Raw genomic sequence first — 13,801 nt, 5'->3', positions numbered from 1 at the left:
TTTTTTTTTTTTTTTTTTTTTTTTTATAAAGGGGCTTATCTGCCTTTACCATCTCCTGCCTGGAAATTTCAAAGCACTGATGGTTTTTATTCATCAGTTCTGTTTTGGTAAGGGAGTGGAAAATGTCAGTCTGTTAGCAGAATTTGGTGGTATGCAATAACTTTAACCAGTCTAAAATTCTATATGGAAAAGAGTCTGCAAGAGACTTGTGGCTGACTTACTTTTGGCAGAAGAGCTGTCCACAGTTCCTGCAGTGGTGACGCCTCTCAGTGAGTGAAAACCGGACAGCGCAGCCGGAACAGCTGTCTCCCCCCTCGTCCTTCACCCAGTGATCAGCTGCAGATCGGCCTGGCTGATCGCTCACAGACCAGCTGAACACTCTGCCACGACCATCACCAATAAGAATTCTGCTGTGATCTCTGCAAGAAAAAAGAAAAGCATTCCCTTAACAACTAGAGCTCACAGACATAAACAGTTGATTTTAGATGTCAGAATATTAAATGACATTTTATGACCAAGATATCAACTACTGCTCTAACCTAAAGAACCATAGAACAGCATTATGCCAAGAATGCTGTCTGCTTCATACTACATCTCCCAACAATGCCAAAAAAAGCGTCAGGTAATCTTTTGAGAGATACTCACTTAGAGATGCCGAGTGCGGTGATTTCCGCTGGATGTGCATTGTCTTTGCGATCAAATGCTGTGTGCATAGTTAGTTTGCTTCTAAACACTAGCTGACGCTCCCATCTGTATCCTAGAAGTGAGCAGGAAGTAGAAGGTGAAAAAAAGCAAATTTGCTTATTCTCGTTTTTGTTACCCCCTTCCTCCCCAACATAACCAGACATGTGACTCTGGAGAAAGGAATAATCTTTCTCTCTCCAGAGACTGACAACTCTCTGAGACTCAAGTTTCACTCAGGGAAAACAGCTGCTCCTTGATGCATGCACAAAAGTAGAGAACACAACATAAAGCCAACAGCTTCACATTTCCCCAGGTCCAGCTGGTAGTTGCAAAGAAGGTGACATATACAGTGAAACCCAGACACAAAGCCTGACAGGACTGAGAGTGTTTTACCTGCAATAGCCCAGATTAATATTTCTGCCTGTGGTTCATTTTTTTTCATAACAGCCCATATCGTGCTGTGCTTTGGTTATGTGACTAAAATAGCATTGAAGAAACACCAGTGTTTTGGTTACTGCTGAGCAGTACTTGCACAGTGCTAAGGTTTTCTCTTTTTTCCCCATTCTTCCTCCTCCCACCATATAGTGTACTCCCACCAATAGTCTGGGGGTATGCAAGAAGCTGGGAGGGAACAAACACTCAGCAGCTGACCCCAATGGACCAAAGGGATACTGCATGTCAGGTAACACCATGCTCAGCCATAGAACTGAGCAGAGGGCACTTTTTAGTAAAGCAGCCATTTGCTCTGGGACTGGTCAGGCATCAGTCTTCTTGTGGGAGGTGGCAAGTGCCTTTGTACCACTTGTTCTGTTTTTTCTTCCTCTTTACTTTACTTATTATACTATCCATAGCTTGACCCATGAATTTCTTTGCTTTTGCTCTTACTATTCTGTCCCCACATCCTGCTGCAGGGATGGTGAGTGAGCAGCTTAGCTGCCAGCTAGGGCAAATCCACCGAAGTTTTGCAGGGGAAAAAAAAATCAAACAAAATGCAGCCTCAGTAAATAAACTTTTCTCTTCATTGATCCTTTTGTAATTCATCAGCCAACACTGCTCAAAGCTGCAGAGACACTGCCTTTTAGGTCAATGCTGACAGCATATTTTTCTGACCAAGGAAGCATGCCCAATTTGTTTTACCTGGTTTAAGCTTGCTATAGTGCCGTGCTTCAGCATAGCTGGGGTGCGGGTGGTTAACCTGAGCATGGGGATGCATTTTTCCTTGTCCCTCAGAATAATTCACAAAGATAAAGCCATCTTTCTCATCCAAGCTGAGCTGGTCTGACCAACGCCTGGAGTCGTCAGAGCCACTGTCTGCTGACCATGCTGCTGCCACTCTATTTGATGATGACCTAGGTCTGTGGCTGGTGCTGCCTGGTTGACTCTGGCTCTCTTGAGCTTTCACATCCTGGTCAATGCACGGATCATCTGCGTCGGAGTCGCTGCTGTCCTCTTCGTGGGCTTCCTGCCCTGGATTCATGCAACAGTAGAGACGATGTTGTTAGCAGGACTGCTTATAAAGTGAGCTTTTATCCTGTTCTGCTGCTCCACTACAGACAACCCAACAGGTGCCACTACAGCACGACCAGAGGGAAACCACATGCTGAAATCTCATAGCCTTTGCAAGAGATCAGTCTCCCACCACTGTAAATACCAGCAGGAACCACTATGCTGTTCATCATTTTTTTGCACTGGTCTGTCAGAATACAGCATTCCTTAGCTGTAGGTAGTTACTACAATAGTTCTTCTGCGGTACGCTATGAAAGAAACAACGAGCAAAACTTTCAAAACTACTTAAGTTAGGAAAAAAGGTCCTCCTGCTACTAAGGAAACTTTACACAAGTAAACATCAATAGAGAGACTTGGGTTGACTGAAAACCATCATGCAGACATATTAACAACAAGCTTTGCTTGTAAAAATGCAACTGTCCCAGATGCTGATATTCCCAGTGACACTGAACATCTGAGCTTTATTTATATAACAATTACTAATGAGTATCATAGGATCCACATCCAGATCATATCCTCAACATGAAGACGAAAAGAGAAAGATGAGTTAAACCAATGTCCATAAAGCACAGATCAAGTTCTTAAGCTCACAGAAGCCAGCATTATTTGTCTGATCTACTGACAGAACATTGTGTTGTTCTTAACTCTGCTGTTGTGCTATCGTTTTATTTCAAGATAAAGAAATGTATAGCTTTGAGACGATGGCAACATACATCCACTGGGTTCGCTGACAGAGAAATAATCCAAGAAAGGACCTTACCCCCCCCCCCCCCCCCCGAAAATAAAATAAAGGGCATGATGGCCATGATTTTCCTTACTCATTACAATATGAAACTACCATAAGAAAGGTGGTGAATGAAAACTCCGATTGTCTGTTATGCCTAAAGGACTTATATTCTCCACTGAGAGAAAAACATCTATCATCTGTTCTGCACTACATAGGATTTTACCTACATATAGAAGTGATCAGTTAAGAAGGAAATACGAAACTGTGGGTAGGAGACGTACCTATTTGTGCTTCCTGACAATCCTCTTGCATTTCCAGCACCTCCGCAGGCTCTGGAGCTGGTGTTTCTGGTACTTGCAAAAACTCCATCCGCCAGAACTGGAGGGACAGGATAAGGCAACTGACACATACTGAACTCTTAAGAGTTCTTCCTAGCTACTTCTAGAGTTAAGAGGAATTATGAGAATCAAACACTGGTAGCACAACAGGCAGGTCACATCACCATTTTAAGTCCTGTTTTCAAGGGGGTATAGGAAGACATCTACGCACGTGCATGAACTGTACAGGTGGAGCATACCAGTATAGGAGGACTACTTTTGATACTAGCCAAGACCCTGTCTTGGATAGACATGACTTACCTATTTACTATTACAAAGGCATAAATTTATTTTTCCAAACAGTGATTCCTGGTACCTACCCTGACAACTCCATCTGAATGTCCCGTCACTATGACATTCTGGGTATCCCACTCATTCATCTCTGACACAAAGCAACACATGATTTGCTGGCTTCGACCAGTGAAAGTGTTCACACTTGCGGTAGGGCTGCCGTTAATACTCCATACATGGATATAAGTGCCAGCACATGATACGATATCCCCCTAAAAAGACCAGTAACATCTTCATATTTCAATACAAGTCTTGGGTTTTAATTAAGCAAAAATATAAGCTAAATTTATTTATTAAAGCATCTCACCAGGAACTTTTCAGTAGTTCCTGAGTTTGACCACCTAAAAAAACCTTGAGAACAATATGCATTTTTAAAAACTGTTTGTACAAAAGCAGACCTAGTTACAACCATGCCATTGTATTTACAGCATATAATGAATAGACCAATTCCTCCATTTTTCATAGCAGAAGCAGCCAACAGTATATTTTAAGTACTTGCCATTCCCAATTAAATGACCTAGCTCATGGTGCCTTCACTCTTTTTCACTGATACATACTGCCTTTAATTTAATTTGTTTCTCTATTGGAAGAAGAGCAAAAGAAGGCCCAACTTCAACTAGTGCAAAAGGAATATGGTAGCTGTGGTTTACTATACTGGCAACACTACAGCAATGATGAGCAGCTAATAAACTGTACCTCTTGCTACCCCCCTCTTGGCATTTCAGCACCATTTTATCTAGATTTCATCCATTAGATTGTTCCAGATGAAGCATGGTCCATCCAGATCAGATGGACCAACTAAGAAAGGTTTCATCTCAGGCAAATGTTTTGATGCTCATGGGCACTGGATAAATGGCAAAATGCAACTTATAGGAGTTTCAGAGAGAGGAGCTCTTAGGATATGTCTGTTTCTGCTATAATTGTCACCACAGCTTCATCTAATTCACCTTCTGCTTCCTTTAAATTAAGCCTAAGAGAGCAGAAATCACTCAAGGTCACATATAATAGTCTCCTCGCTCCCATGACAGGTTTGACAAACCACTCTGAACACTGCATTAGTTACACTGCTGCCAGCACTGTTAATAAGCTCTGCCAAGCTTAAGTCGCTCTGCATGGAACAAACCCATGTGCTCCTCTGGACAAAAGATGCAGATTATTCCCTAAACCAGGTCATTCATTTTAACGTGAATTATCAAGTTTCCCCATATTAACGGAATAGCCTAGTCTGCTTTTCTTCATGTTAATAATTTCTGACTCTTGCCTATTGCTCCCACCACACTTGGGTGAATGGTGCTTGTTTCTTACCGTTAATTCATTTATACAGAGTGCTGAAACTGGAGCCCTGTGACCTCGAAGCTGCGTTAGAAATGAGAGTTTATTCAAATCCCAAATGATGCAGGTGCGATCCCGTGATCCACTCACAATTATGTGATAAGCTAGCGATGCTGTTAAGCATGTGACAGTGTCAGTATGACCCAGTAATGCCTGCAAAACAGAACCAAGGAGGAATGTAGTGCAATCAGGAGAGAGCACAAAAATGACTACATTACACCTGAAGAGATTCAGGTAAAGTAAACATTAATAACCTATCAGAAGATCCAACTGGACTGAGACTGGAAGTATTTAGTTGCAACTACTTCCATAATTGAAATTAATAGGAGTCATTTTCTGAAAACAGGATTTCACTGTAAATATCAAAAGGCTCCTATTTAAACATCTGTTGATGTTTGAAAGAAGACGAAGGAAGAGAAGCCAAAATTATAATCAAAAAGTCAAGGTTAATTGCAAGGAGGAGAAAGTTACAAGCAGCTGCTTTGAGAAGACTCATCTTTTAGATTTTAGGCCTCAACTAACCATTGAAACAGGAGTCTGGAATACAGTTGGATTTTTCGCATTTATCAAGTTACAAGTCATCAGATAAGCTGCAGCGACCAGTCTTGCATTTACTCTGACCCCACTGCTGCAAGAAGATGAAAGCAAAGCAACTTAATTACACTACCCTGAAACTCAGGTTATGATGTTTTATCTTGCAGAAGCAAAAAGCTTTGGAAACACAGCTTTGGACAGTCATTGTTGTAGACTACTGTTGGGAAGTTCGTTAAAAATTCTCTAAATTTCTTCTGATTAGTTTGAGCTGAAGCTTTCCACTAGGAAAAAAAAAAAAATCCTATTTTTAAGATGCTACCAGGAACAATAGCTCTTATAATCTGACTACATAGAACAAGGACACACACACCTAGAATACTTTGAGATTTATTTATTTTTTTGGTGGTGGTGGGTTGGTGATGTTTTTTTTTGTTTGTTTTTTTTTTAATAGACACACAAGACTTCCTCTGTACCTAACTGCAACTGACAAAACCACAGGTACTTGTTTGTTGTATAAAAAGATAATGTCTTGAATTAACAAAGAAACAACAATATAAAGTTATCCTGAACAAGTATACTATGCTCAACAAATACCATATTACTGTCAGAAAGCGCAAAGTTTTGACCAAAAATGTAATTTAAACATAACAACTCCAAAAGAAAAGACAGAAGTACTTAGAAAAAGGAAAATGAACAGTTGAGACAGTCTCCTTCACTGCCATCCCTGACAGTTTTCAGATGGGGGCAGCACTACAATAACACAGATTATTTCACACAAAATACATCTTTATACTGTTGTTAACATTGCTACCCAATTCCCTGCATCTCCAAAAAGCTCATAGTGGTCAACTATCCTCAAACCAATGCAATTCTAAAGACACAGTTTGCCAATTTTCAATGCAGATCAGTACCGTGACTACTTAGATTTCCAAACGTCTACTTGATTCACTGTTCCAAAGCTTACTGAGCACGCAATACTCCTTTCATACTTCCTTGGATCTTGGAACATAGTTTGCCTAATACGCAACTTCATTGTACTTTACCTGTTTTAGTGTGAGGGCTTTAGCTTTTTCTTTGGAGATGCCCATTTCCCACACACACACAGCTGTGCTTGTTCCCCCAGTGATAACTAGTTTGGGGTTGGGACAAATGGCACACAGTATCTGACCCCATTCTGACAAACATTCATAAACAATTACTGCCTGGAAGTAAAGAAAACAAAGAATTACTCGCAGAATTGGAACTTGGTAGGAAAAAATAAAAGCCCGAGTGCCACCCAATGAATGCTGGACCATTAAGTAACTAAGATATCGTTGCTGTCTCTTTTACATTTCCCACAAACAGAAGTAATTCCAGCTTCAGCCATAAAATGGCTCCTGACAGAACACAAAAGGTGAATTGGTGAATTTTACTGGCATTCTTTAATTTGATTTTTTGTTTGTTTGTTTTTCAGGCTTGTTAAAAATTATTATGAATTAGCTTATGTCATTCTGCTCATGTTCTCATGAAGACAACCAGATGGGGGCAATAAAACATACACAGTACAAGCAAATATTATTTCATTGACATGCAAACTAAGTTTCCATTCCTGGATTTCTTTCACTATTGAATAGTTGATTGCTTTCAGCACTAAAACCAATTTCAGATGACAAACCTTGTCTGACTCGTAGGTACCCAGTCTACAGCTGAGGTCTGCATAGCCCCAAGCAAAAGTTTTATTCCAAGTAGGTGGGATGAGAACCTTATTCTGTTCTACTGCCAGAATGCCTTTATCAGTACACACGATCTGTCCCACAGGCTCCTTGAGCTCTAGAAAAGAAGAGTTATCTTTTATTGAATGCAAAGACAGAAACTATCTGATCCCATTAAATACCTGATGCTCTACAAAAGCCAGAGATTATACAATTGCTCTGGTCCCACCTGCAATGCTGCATGAAGTATCCTTCAAGCTTAACATCGCACAGACATTACCTCTTTGACATTTCTCATTAGAAATGATTGCACCATTTTCAGCACAATTAAAATATTACTTTTTTTTTTTTTTTTTTTTTTTTGGTATTGATGCCAACATCATTTTGGGACCCTCGCTACAAAAAGACATTGAGGCACTGCAGTGTGTCCCAAGAAGGGTAACGAAGATGGTGAAGGGTCTAGAAAGTAAGCCTTATGAGGAGTGGCTGAGGGAGCTGGGGTTGATTAGCTTGGATAAAGGAAGGCTCAAGAAAGACCTTATGGTACTTTACCATTACCTTAAAGGATGCCATAGTGAGATGGGGATTGGGCTCTCCTCCCAACCTCCAAGGGATAAGATAGGGGGAAATAGCCTCAGGTTGCACCAGGGGTGGTTTACATTGGATATTAGGAGATATTTCCTTACTAAAATGGTTGTATGGCACTAGAAAAGGCTGCCCAGGGAAGTGGTTGAGTCACCATTCTGGGAGGTCTTTGAGAGACATGTAGATGTAGAACTTAGTAACATGGTTTAGTGGGCGACTTGACAATGCTAGGTTAGAGGTTGGACTAGATGATCTTAGAGGTCTTTTCCAGCCTAGATGATTCCATGATCTTGGACAAATATTCCCACAGTCTACATTCCTAATTACTTACCTATTTATTTATCTAATTTTGCAAATACAGGCTTCCTGTTTCCTGTCCTCAAGTATAGCCCTGCTACGTTCTGTGTAATGGTACATCCTTTTCTTTTTACACAATACACACATTCATTTAAACATCTATGACATAAAACACTGCATAGGATTTACCTACCTCATGGACAATTAACTTTTGTTCACTGCAATATCACGTATGAGGTCAAAACCCACTTTTTTGGTCTCACTGCAGCAACCAACCTTTCCTGCCGACATTCTCAGTATTTGTTGGCACTGAGAAAAACAATCCTTCTGCTATAGCAAATAAACAGTGAAGCCTCTGCTGGCCCAGAAACAAAGTACTCTGAATATCCTTCAGACACCTTTGCAATTTGCTTCAAACACTTTTTTCCACATTAAAACTTGAAAAAGGTGCTTAGGCCCCATTTTATCCGTGTCTTTTAAGAAGTTACTGCCAAATGGCACAGATTTGGCACTTTCCAAGTATACTTTAAGCTAAGTAATAATAACCTTAGACCATTGTGGTATTTTAAATTTCTTTCTCTCAAATTTACAAGCATTATGAATAAAAGTTAAAACTAAACAAAATATTGAAAAACACTCTCTCATTGAAACTCTGAAAGCTCTGTGAAAGAAACAGAAATAAGTGTTGTGGTTTGTTTTACCTTTCACTGGTGCAAGAGATGGTCGTAGGTTGTCTAAATGATGGAAAAAAATCTTGTCACTTGTGGAACCAGGGGGTACAGAGGTTCCTACAACCTCTCCATTCAGTCGGCTTCTAACACGCTTTGGAGGGTGTGGTTTTTTAAAAAGCTGAAATTCATCAAAAAAATTACTTATGATCACAAATTACAGGTTTGCAAGAGCACCGTCTTAAAAAGATCAGTAGTGTCCCATTCACCTTATTAAAATTCTACAGATCAGTAAATTCTACTTAACTGCCCTCAGTGTTCATGGACTCACCACTATTCAGTGTTCATTAATAAATTATAGTAAACATTTTGATGAGACTTCACCAAATAATACAAAAAACAACTAGGATATAATGAGCAAATTATTTTTAAAGCTACCTCTAGCTGCAAAAGCAGATGATGTAAAGCAAGCAAGGATGCCAAAAGTGATTCATAAGATGATGTTGAATTCTGTTGCAGGTTTCCTCCAATAATTTCAAGTGAACTGGTCAAAATCAGGTTCTCATTTAACACCCTAACATTTGCCCTCTTGTCACTCTTATCACTACTGTACTGTTTATTTTTGCCACATTGCCTGTTCTGATATATCTTGTGGCTCCTGTGAAATCATGTGCTTCTGCTACAGTCTAGAGCTCCAAACCTGCATTTGTGTTCCCAGTGAATTGTTGAATTTATCTGTAGTTTCCACCAGATCAAGGATTGGAAAAATTAACTCATGACATGAAAAAAATTTAACTTTTATCATTCGATAAAAGACAAATAAACAAAAAATCCTACAGCAACATCTAATTCAAGGGAAAAAAAATCCTCCCCAAAAAAAGAAGAATTCAAAGTACCACTTCATTAAGTATATTAATTTAGTGTAATCTCACTTAAAGAGTACTCAAAAACTTTAAAACTGCACATAAAAGATAAATCTATGCATGAGTATTACAGGACCTTTAAGTGTCAATCCTTGTAAAGGAAATACTGAGTGCTTTTTCAACAAATTCTCTCAATAAAAGACGTGGTCAAACCCAGTATCTCCTAGAGCTGCTTTAAAAAATGTACATATAGAAATTATTTTATTACAGGATACGTCGATATACCTAAATACCAGACTTTACCTTAAAATGTTGTTTTCATTTTTCCCCTCGACATTAAGCGGTATGCTTCACAGCAGCAACGTACTCATTTTTCCCATGTCCTTTTTTTTTTTTTTTTAAATCGAACCATAATTCATTTCACCTTTATTTTGAGAGTGCAAAATGGAAAAAAGACATTTCCATCTCATGAGCAAAGCTCAAAATTTATCTTAATTGTATCTGTTTTGGAGATGCAAATGATTCAACGTCCCTGGAAGAACATTTATGGACATACACTTCCAGGAAGTTTTGCTCCTCCTTTTCTCTTAAATGTATTTCAACTCAAGCATCATCTTGCAAATAGAAATTCTGCAAATGGTGTACCTGCTTTGGTATCTGTCCGAAGTTATTAATGAATCCTATAGTAGCTGTCTCTTTTAATGGATCATTGATGTTGTATATGTCCACTTGCCCCTCATAGAAGAGATGATGAAAGACATTTACAGCTTCAACTGCCGCAGGACCTTGCTGTTTATAGCCAAAGATCAAGTCAATCCACTCATGCAGATGTGCACTCACAAAGTCGCATTCCAGAGCCTGAAATTCAAAGTGCATACATTAAAAGTAGCCATGTCAGTCATTGGTGAAGTATACTACACCTGCCACAAAGAAAGAAGCAGAATACATTGATATATTCTCTTTTTTTTTTTTTTTTTTTGTTAAAGCTGAAGCACCTGTTGTCTCAGCTTACTCTCTAGCCAAAAATGAAGTGGAGTAAACACCAGCTCTGCAGCCATTTGTAACAAACAGCCATCAACCCAGAACACATGGACTGGCTGGTAGCTGTGACGGCATGAATCAAGCCAGGCTTCATTCACAGTGTAATGTCACAAATGACATTTTCTACTTCCATTATTAAAACTCAAATTACCTCCCGATGAACTCTGATAAATTCACGAGGGTCTCCTTTTGCCCACGGGGGAAGTATTACATCTCCAAGTTTAGTGCCATTTTGTTTGCAACCTGTAAAAAAAAAAACAAACACAAACAAACAAAGATTTGGAGACAACCAGTGAAACCACATAGCAATAGCAACAGTTAATTAACAACAACAAAATTTAACACCTTTCCTTTATAAAGAAAGGCCTTTCAGACTTTTATTTTAAATACTGTCTAATTTTTAAACATCAGGCAGTAAAACCTGAAAAATTCTGACTTGGTTATTCAGGTGTGATAGTCAGCAAGAGTAGAAAATGAAGAACTCAAATATTCCTTGCAATGGCTTTTGATGTTAACAATACTAGTTCAGAGTATGCTCTTCAAAGCAAACAATTTTTCTAGCTTGGGGAGTTGATTAGATTACTCAGTTTTCTTAGTTTCACAACATAGAAGTCTGAACTCAAAACCTTTACATTTCCCAATGAAGTGCTCTTTGAACACAACTTCTTGTCTTAGTATTTCTAGTTAGGTACATTTCTTATTTCCTCTCCCTACCATAGGAAAGACCTACTGTAGCATGCAAAAGATCATGAAAACAGCCAGTCCTGTGGTCTTTTGTGGCCACTACACAATCTGAGTCCCATACTGCCAATTCAGCTTGCACAAAAGCAGCCAGTCCACCTACTGGAAGTTGATGCTCAAGAAGACGTCCATCTGGAGGCTACAGCAATCACTGCACCACAACTCAATGCTGGTCATTTTTTTTGACTTGCATGTTAGAAATTGTTTCATGAGGTAGACATGAATAAATGCTACAGACTGAATTTTAGTGAGGAAAAATATTCTGTACTTGGCATCTGTGTGTATACAGCAGCAAACAAGTCAACTGGGTTTATTTTAAAGGCAAATAAATCCTGTAATGAGACAGCTTAACAGCAAACTGTACTGGGAAGACTTGGTGGAGCAGCTCTTTGGCTCCAAGTTTATCTTCTTTGCAATAGAAACAATCTGCATTAAACAATGACATTGTTGTTTTACCCATGGGAATGGCTACACTATGACAGTACATTACTCATGCACTGACCCTGTCAAGCTGCCACAAACTTTACACCCAAGGACGGTGGTCATTCCTCTTGGCATGTCCTGGACACATACATTCATCACGATCCTAGAGAGATCCCTTCCCACCCAGAATATTAAGTGGTGGCATGTTTCATTTACTGAAACCTTAGTCCTTACAACTTCCCACTCATATTCATGTGTTGTCATTTGTCACTGAGAGACAATCCCACGTTTTGTACTTGCTCAGGGCAAGCTTCCAAATTTACACAGGTGCACAAGTAGTACATTTGCCCAACAGACATTCCTTGCGTAATCTAATCAGGCTTTGAATGTTTTCCTATCTCCTTGTTTGGGAGAAAGGGATTGGAAGGGGACTGGGATAATTATGAAGTAACACAAACTGAAGTCTCATGCAGGTTTTTAGCTTTACAGTAGGTCAGAACAAAGCCTGTCCTACTGTTGTTCTAAATGTTGATAGAACTTGTAGTAATCAGACATATCCACCTAAAATTAGGAGATACAGAACTAAATGAACAAGACCTCAATATTTAATGGTAATGGCCACACCCTTCTGCCTGAAGAATACTCAGGAGATGTGTTTTGTCTTTCCCTACTTTTTTTTTTTTTTTTTGCTTTTGGTTTTGTACATTTGCACTTCCAATCCCTAACAACATTTTGAGGCTATTGAAACACACCACCCAATTCATCTTTTTTGTTGGTATTAGATTCCCAGCAAAGAGCTGAGAGAAGCGTAAAGCTGCTGAGAAGAGTGACATAAACTCATTTATCTCCTATGGACAACGTCTGTGAAACTTGACTCGTTAAATAATTACTGTCACAGAAGTCAAGTGCCACATTACAATAAAAGCTTTGGAAATCTTTAAGAGGAAGTGAACAGTATCAAACAGATTTCCCAAAGACTAAAAATGGCATAAAGAAAATTAAGAGTACGGCAGCGTACATTTCTCAATGCTCTAACTTTCAAAACCCTGAAAAAAAGGTTATAAATATTTTTTGGGGTAATAAAAATCTTTAGTGAAACTGAGAAATGTCTTCTTGATATGATAGTTGTGTTTAGCACTTCTTAATTTTTGAACCTTTTCTTAAGGCTTTTAAACCTAGAGTTATATTATTTCCATTACCATCATAATGCACTGCAAGACTTGAGAGATTCACTTAGCAGAGATGTATTCTTTACTGGTGATTGCTCACACCATTGTACACCGTTGATCTGTTTTGCAGCTTTGTAAGCTTCACTTAGTTAAAGCAGAGGTTTAGAATTAGTTTCTTAGATTCTTGTTATTATCTGTCACCCACACTCCAAGTACTTATTTCAAACTGCTATTGAGTCTTATTTTCTTTAATGGATGAAATCTGTGAATAATAGACCATGTTTGGTCTATTTTACATATGTGAAAGTAAAGTATATCTTAAAATAAATTATCAAGATTTTAACATAATCTTCTCATAGGAAAAATGAGAGGGACTTTTGTCATGGAGTGTTTTGGCCTACCTAGATCAAAATTGTTGGAATTGAGCAGGAACTCAGGGAGGTAGAAAAATTCCGGGATGAGCTCCTTCACGTCTGCCATGTTGTGCTTTGACGCTGAATACCAGGCCTCCCGGACACTGTGAAACATTCGGTCAGCCAGGTCAAAGTGACCACCCTGTGGGACAAAGCAAGATCATCGGAGTAGCTTGGACAAATTTGCTGTGCTGCAAGAAGGCAAACCGGAACATACTCTGCCTAATAAATACATCATAAAACATAGCATGTTTCTTCCTGTAACACAAAGAATTTTAAATGCTGCATTATTTTATGCTGTGGAACACAATAATAGTGCACAAAGTATGAAGACAGATCTACCAGATTTGAAGGAGTTTCAAAGTTTACTACTTCAAAGTTTAGTCTCTTCTGGTGAAACGCTGTGCCAAAGGAAAAAAATTATATATACACACACACACACACATATATGTACATATT

At 38.9% G+C, this 13,801-nt stretch overlaps 1 protein-coding gene across 9 annotated transcripts in view; it reads right to left on the bottom strand.

Annotated features, from left to right (window-relative positions):
- WDFY3 (WD repeat and FYVE domain containing 3) overlaps positions 1-13,801 on the bottom strand; it is a 190,970-nt gene that overhangs the window by 4,334 nt on the left and 172,835 nt on the right. For all 9 annotated transcript variants that reach the window (XM_084518372.1, XM_084518373.1, XM_084518366.1 and 6 more), the window contains 12 exons: positions 13,331-13,484; positions 10,748-10,839; positions 10,201-10,413; positions 8,726-8,873; positions 7,106-7,260; positions 6,495-6,653; positions 4,891-5,070; positions 3,615-3,797; positions 3,199-3,295; positions 1,822-2,151; positions 646-757; positions 222-419 (listed from right to left, as the gene is read on the bottom strand). In XM_084518372.1, the coding sequence (XP_084374498.1) occupies positions 222-419; positions 646-757; positions 1,822-2,151; positions 3,199-3,295; positions 3,615-3,797; positions 4,891-5,070; positions 6,495-6,653; positions 7,106-7,260; positions 8,726-8,873; positions 10,201-10,413; positions 10,748-10,839; positions 13,331-13,484 (2,021 nt within the window). The remainder of the gene's footprint in view (positions 1-221; positions 420-645; positions 758-1,821; positions 2,152-3,198; positions 3,296-3,614; positions 3,798-4,890; positions 5,071-6,494; positions 6,654-7,105; positions 7,261-8,725; positions 8,874-10,200; positions 10,414-10,747; positions 10,840-13,330; positions 13,485-13,801) is intronic.

Source organism: Aythya ferina (genome assembly GCF_964211825.1).
Source record: "Aythya ferina genome assembly, chromosome: 4".
NCBI lineage: Eukaryota > Metazoa > Chordata > Aves > Anseriformes > Anatidae > Aythya > Aythya ferina.
Note: the sequence above shows the minus strand (reverse complement) of the source record. Positions and strands in the feature narration are given on the sequence as shown.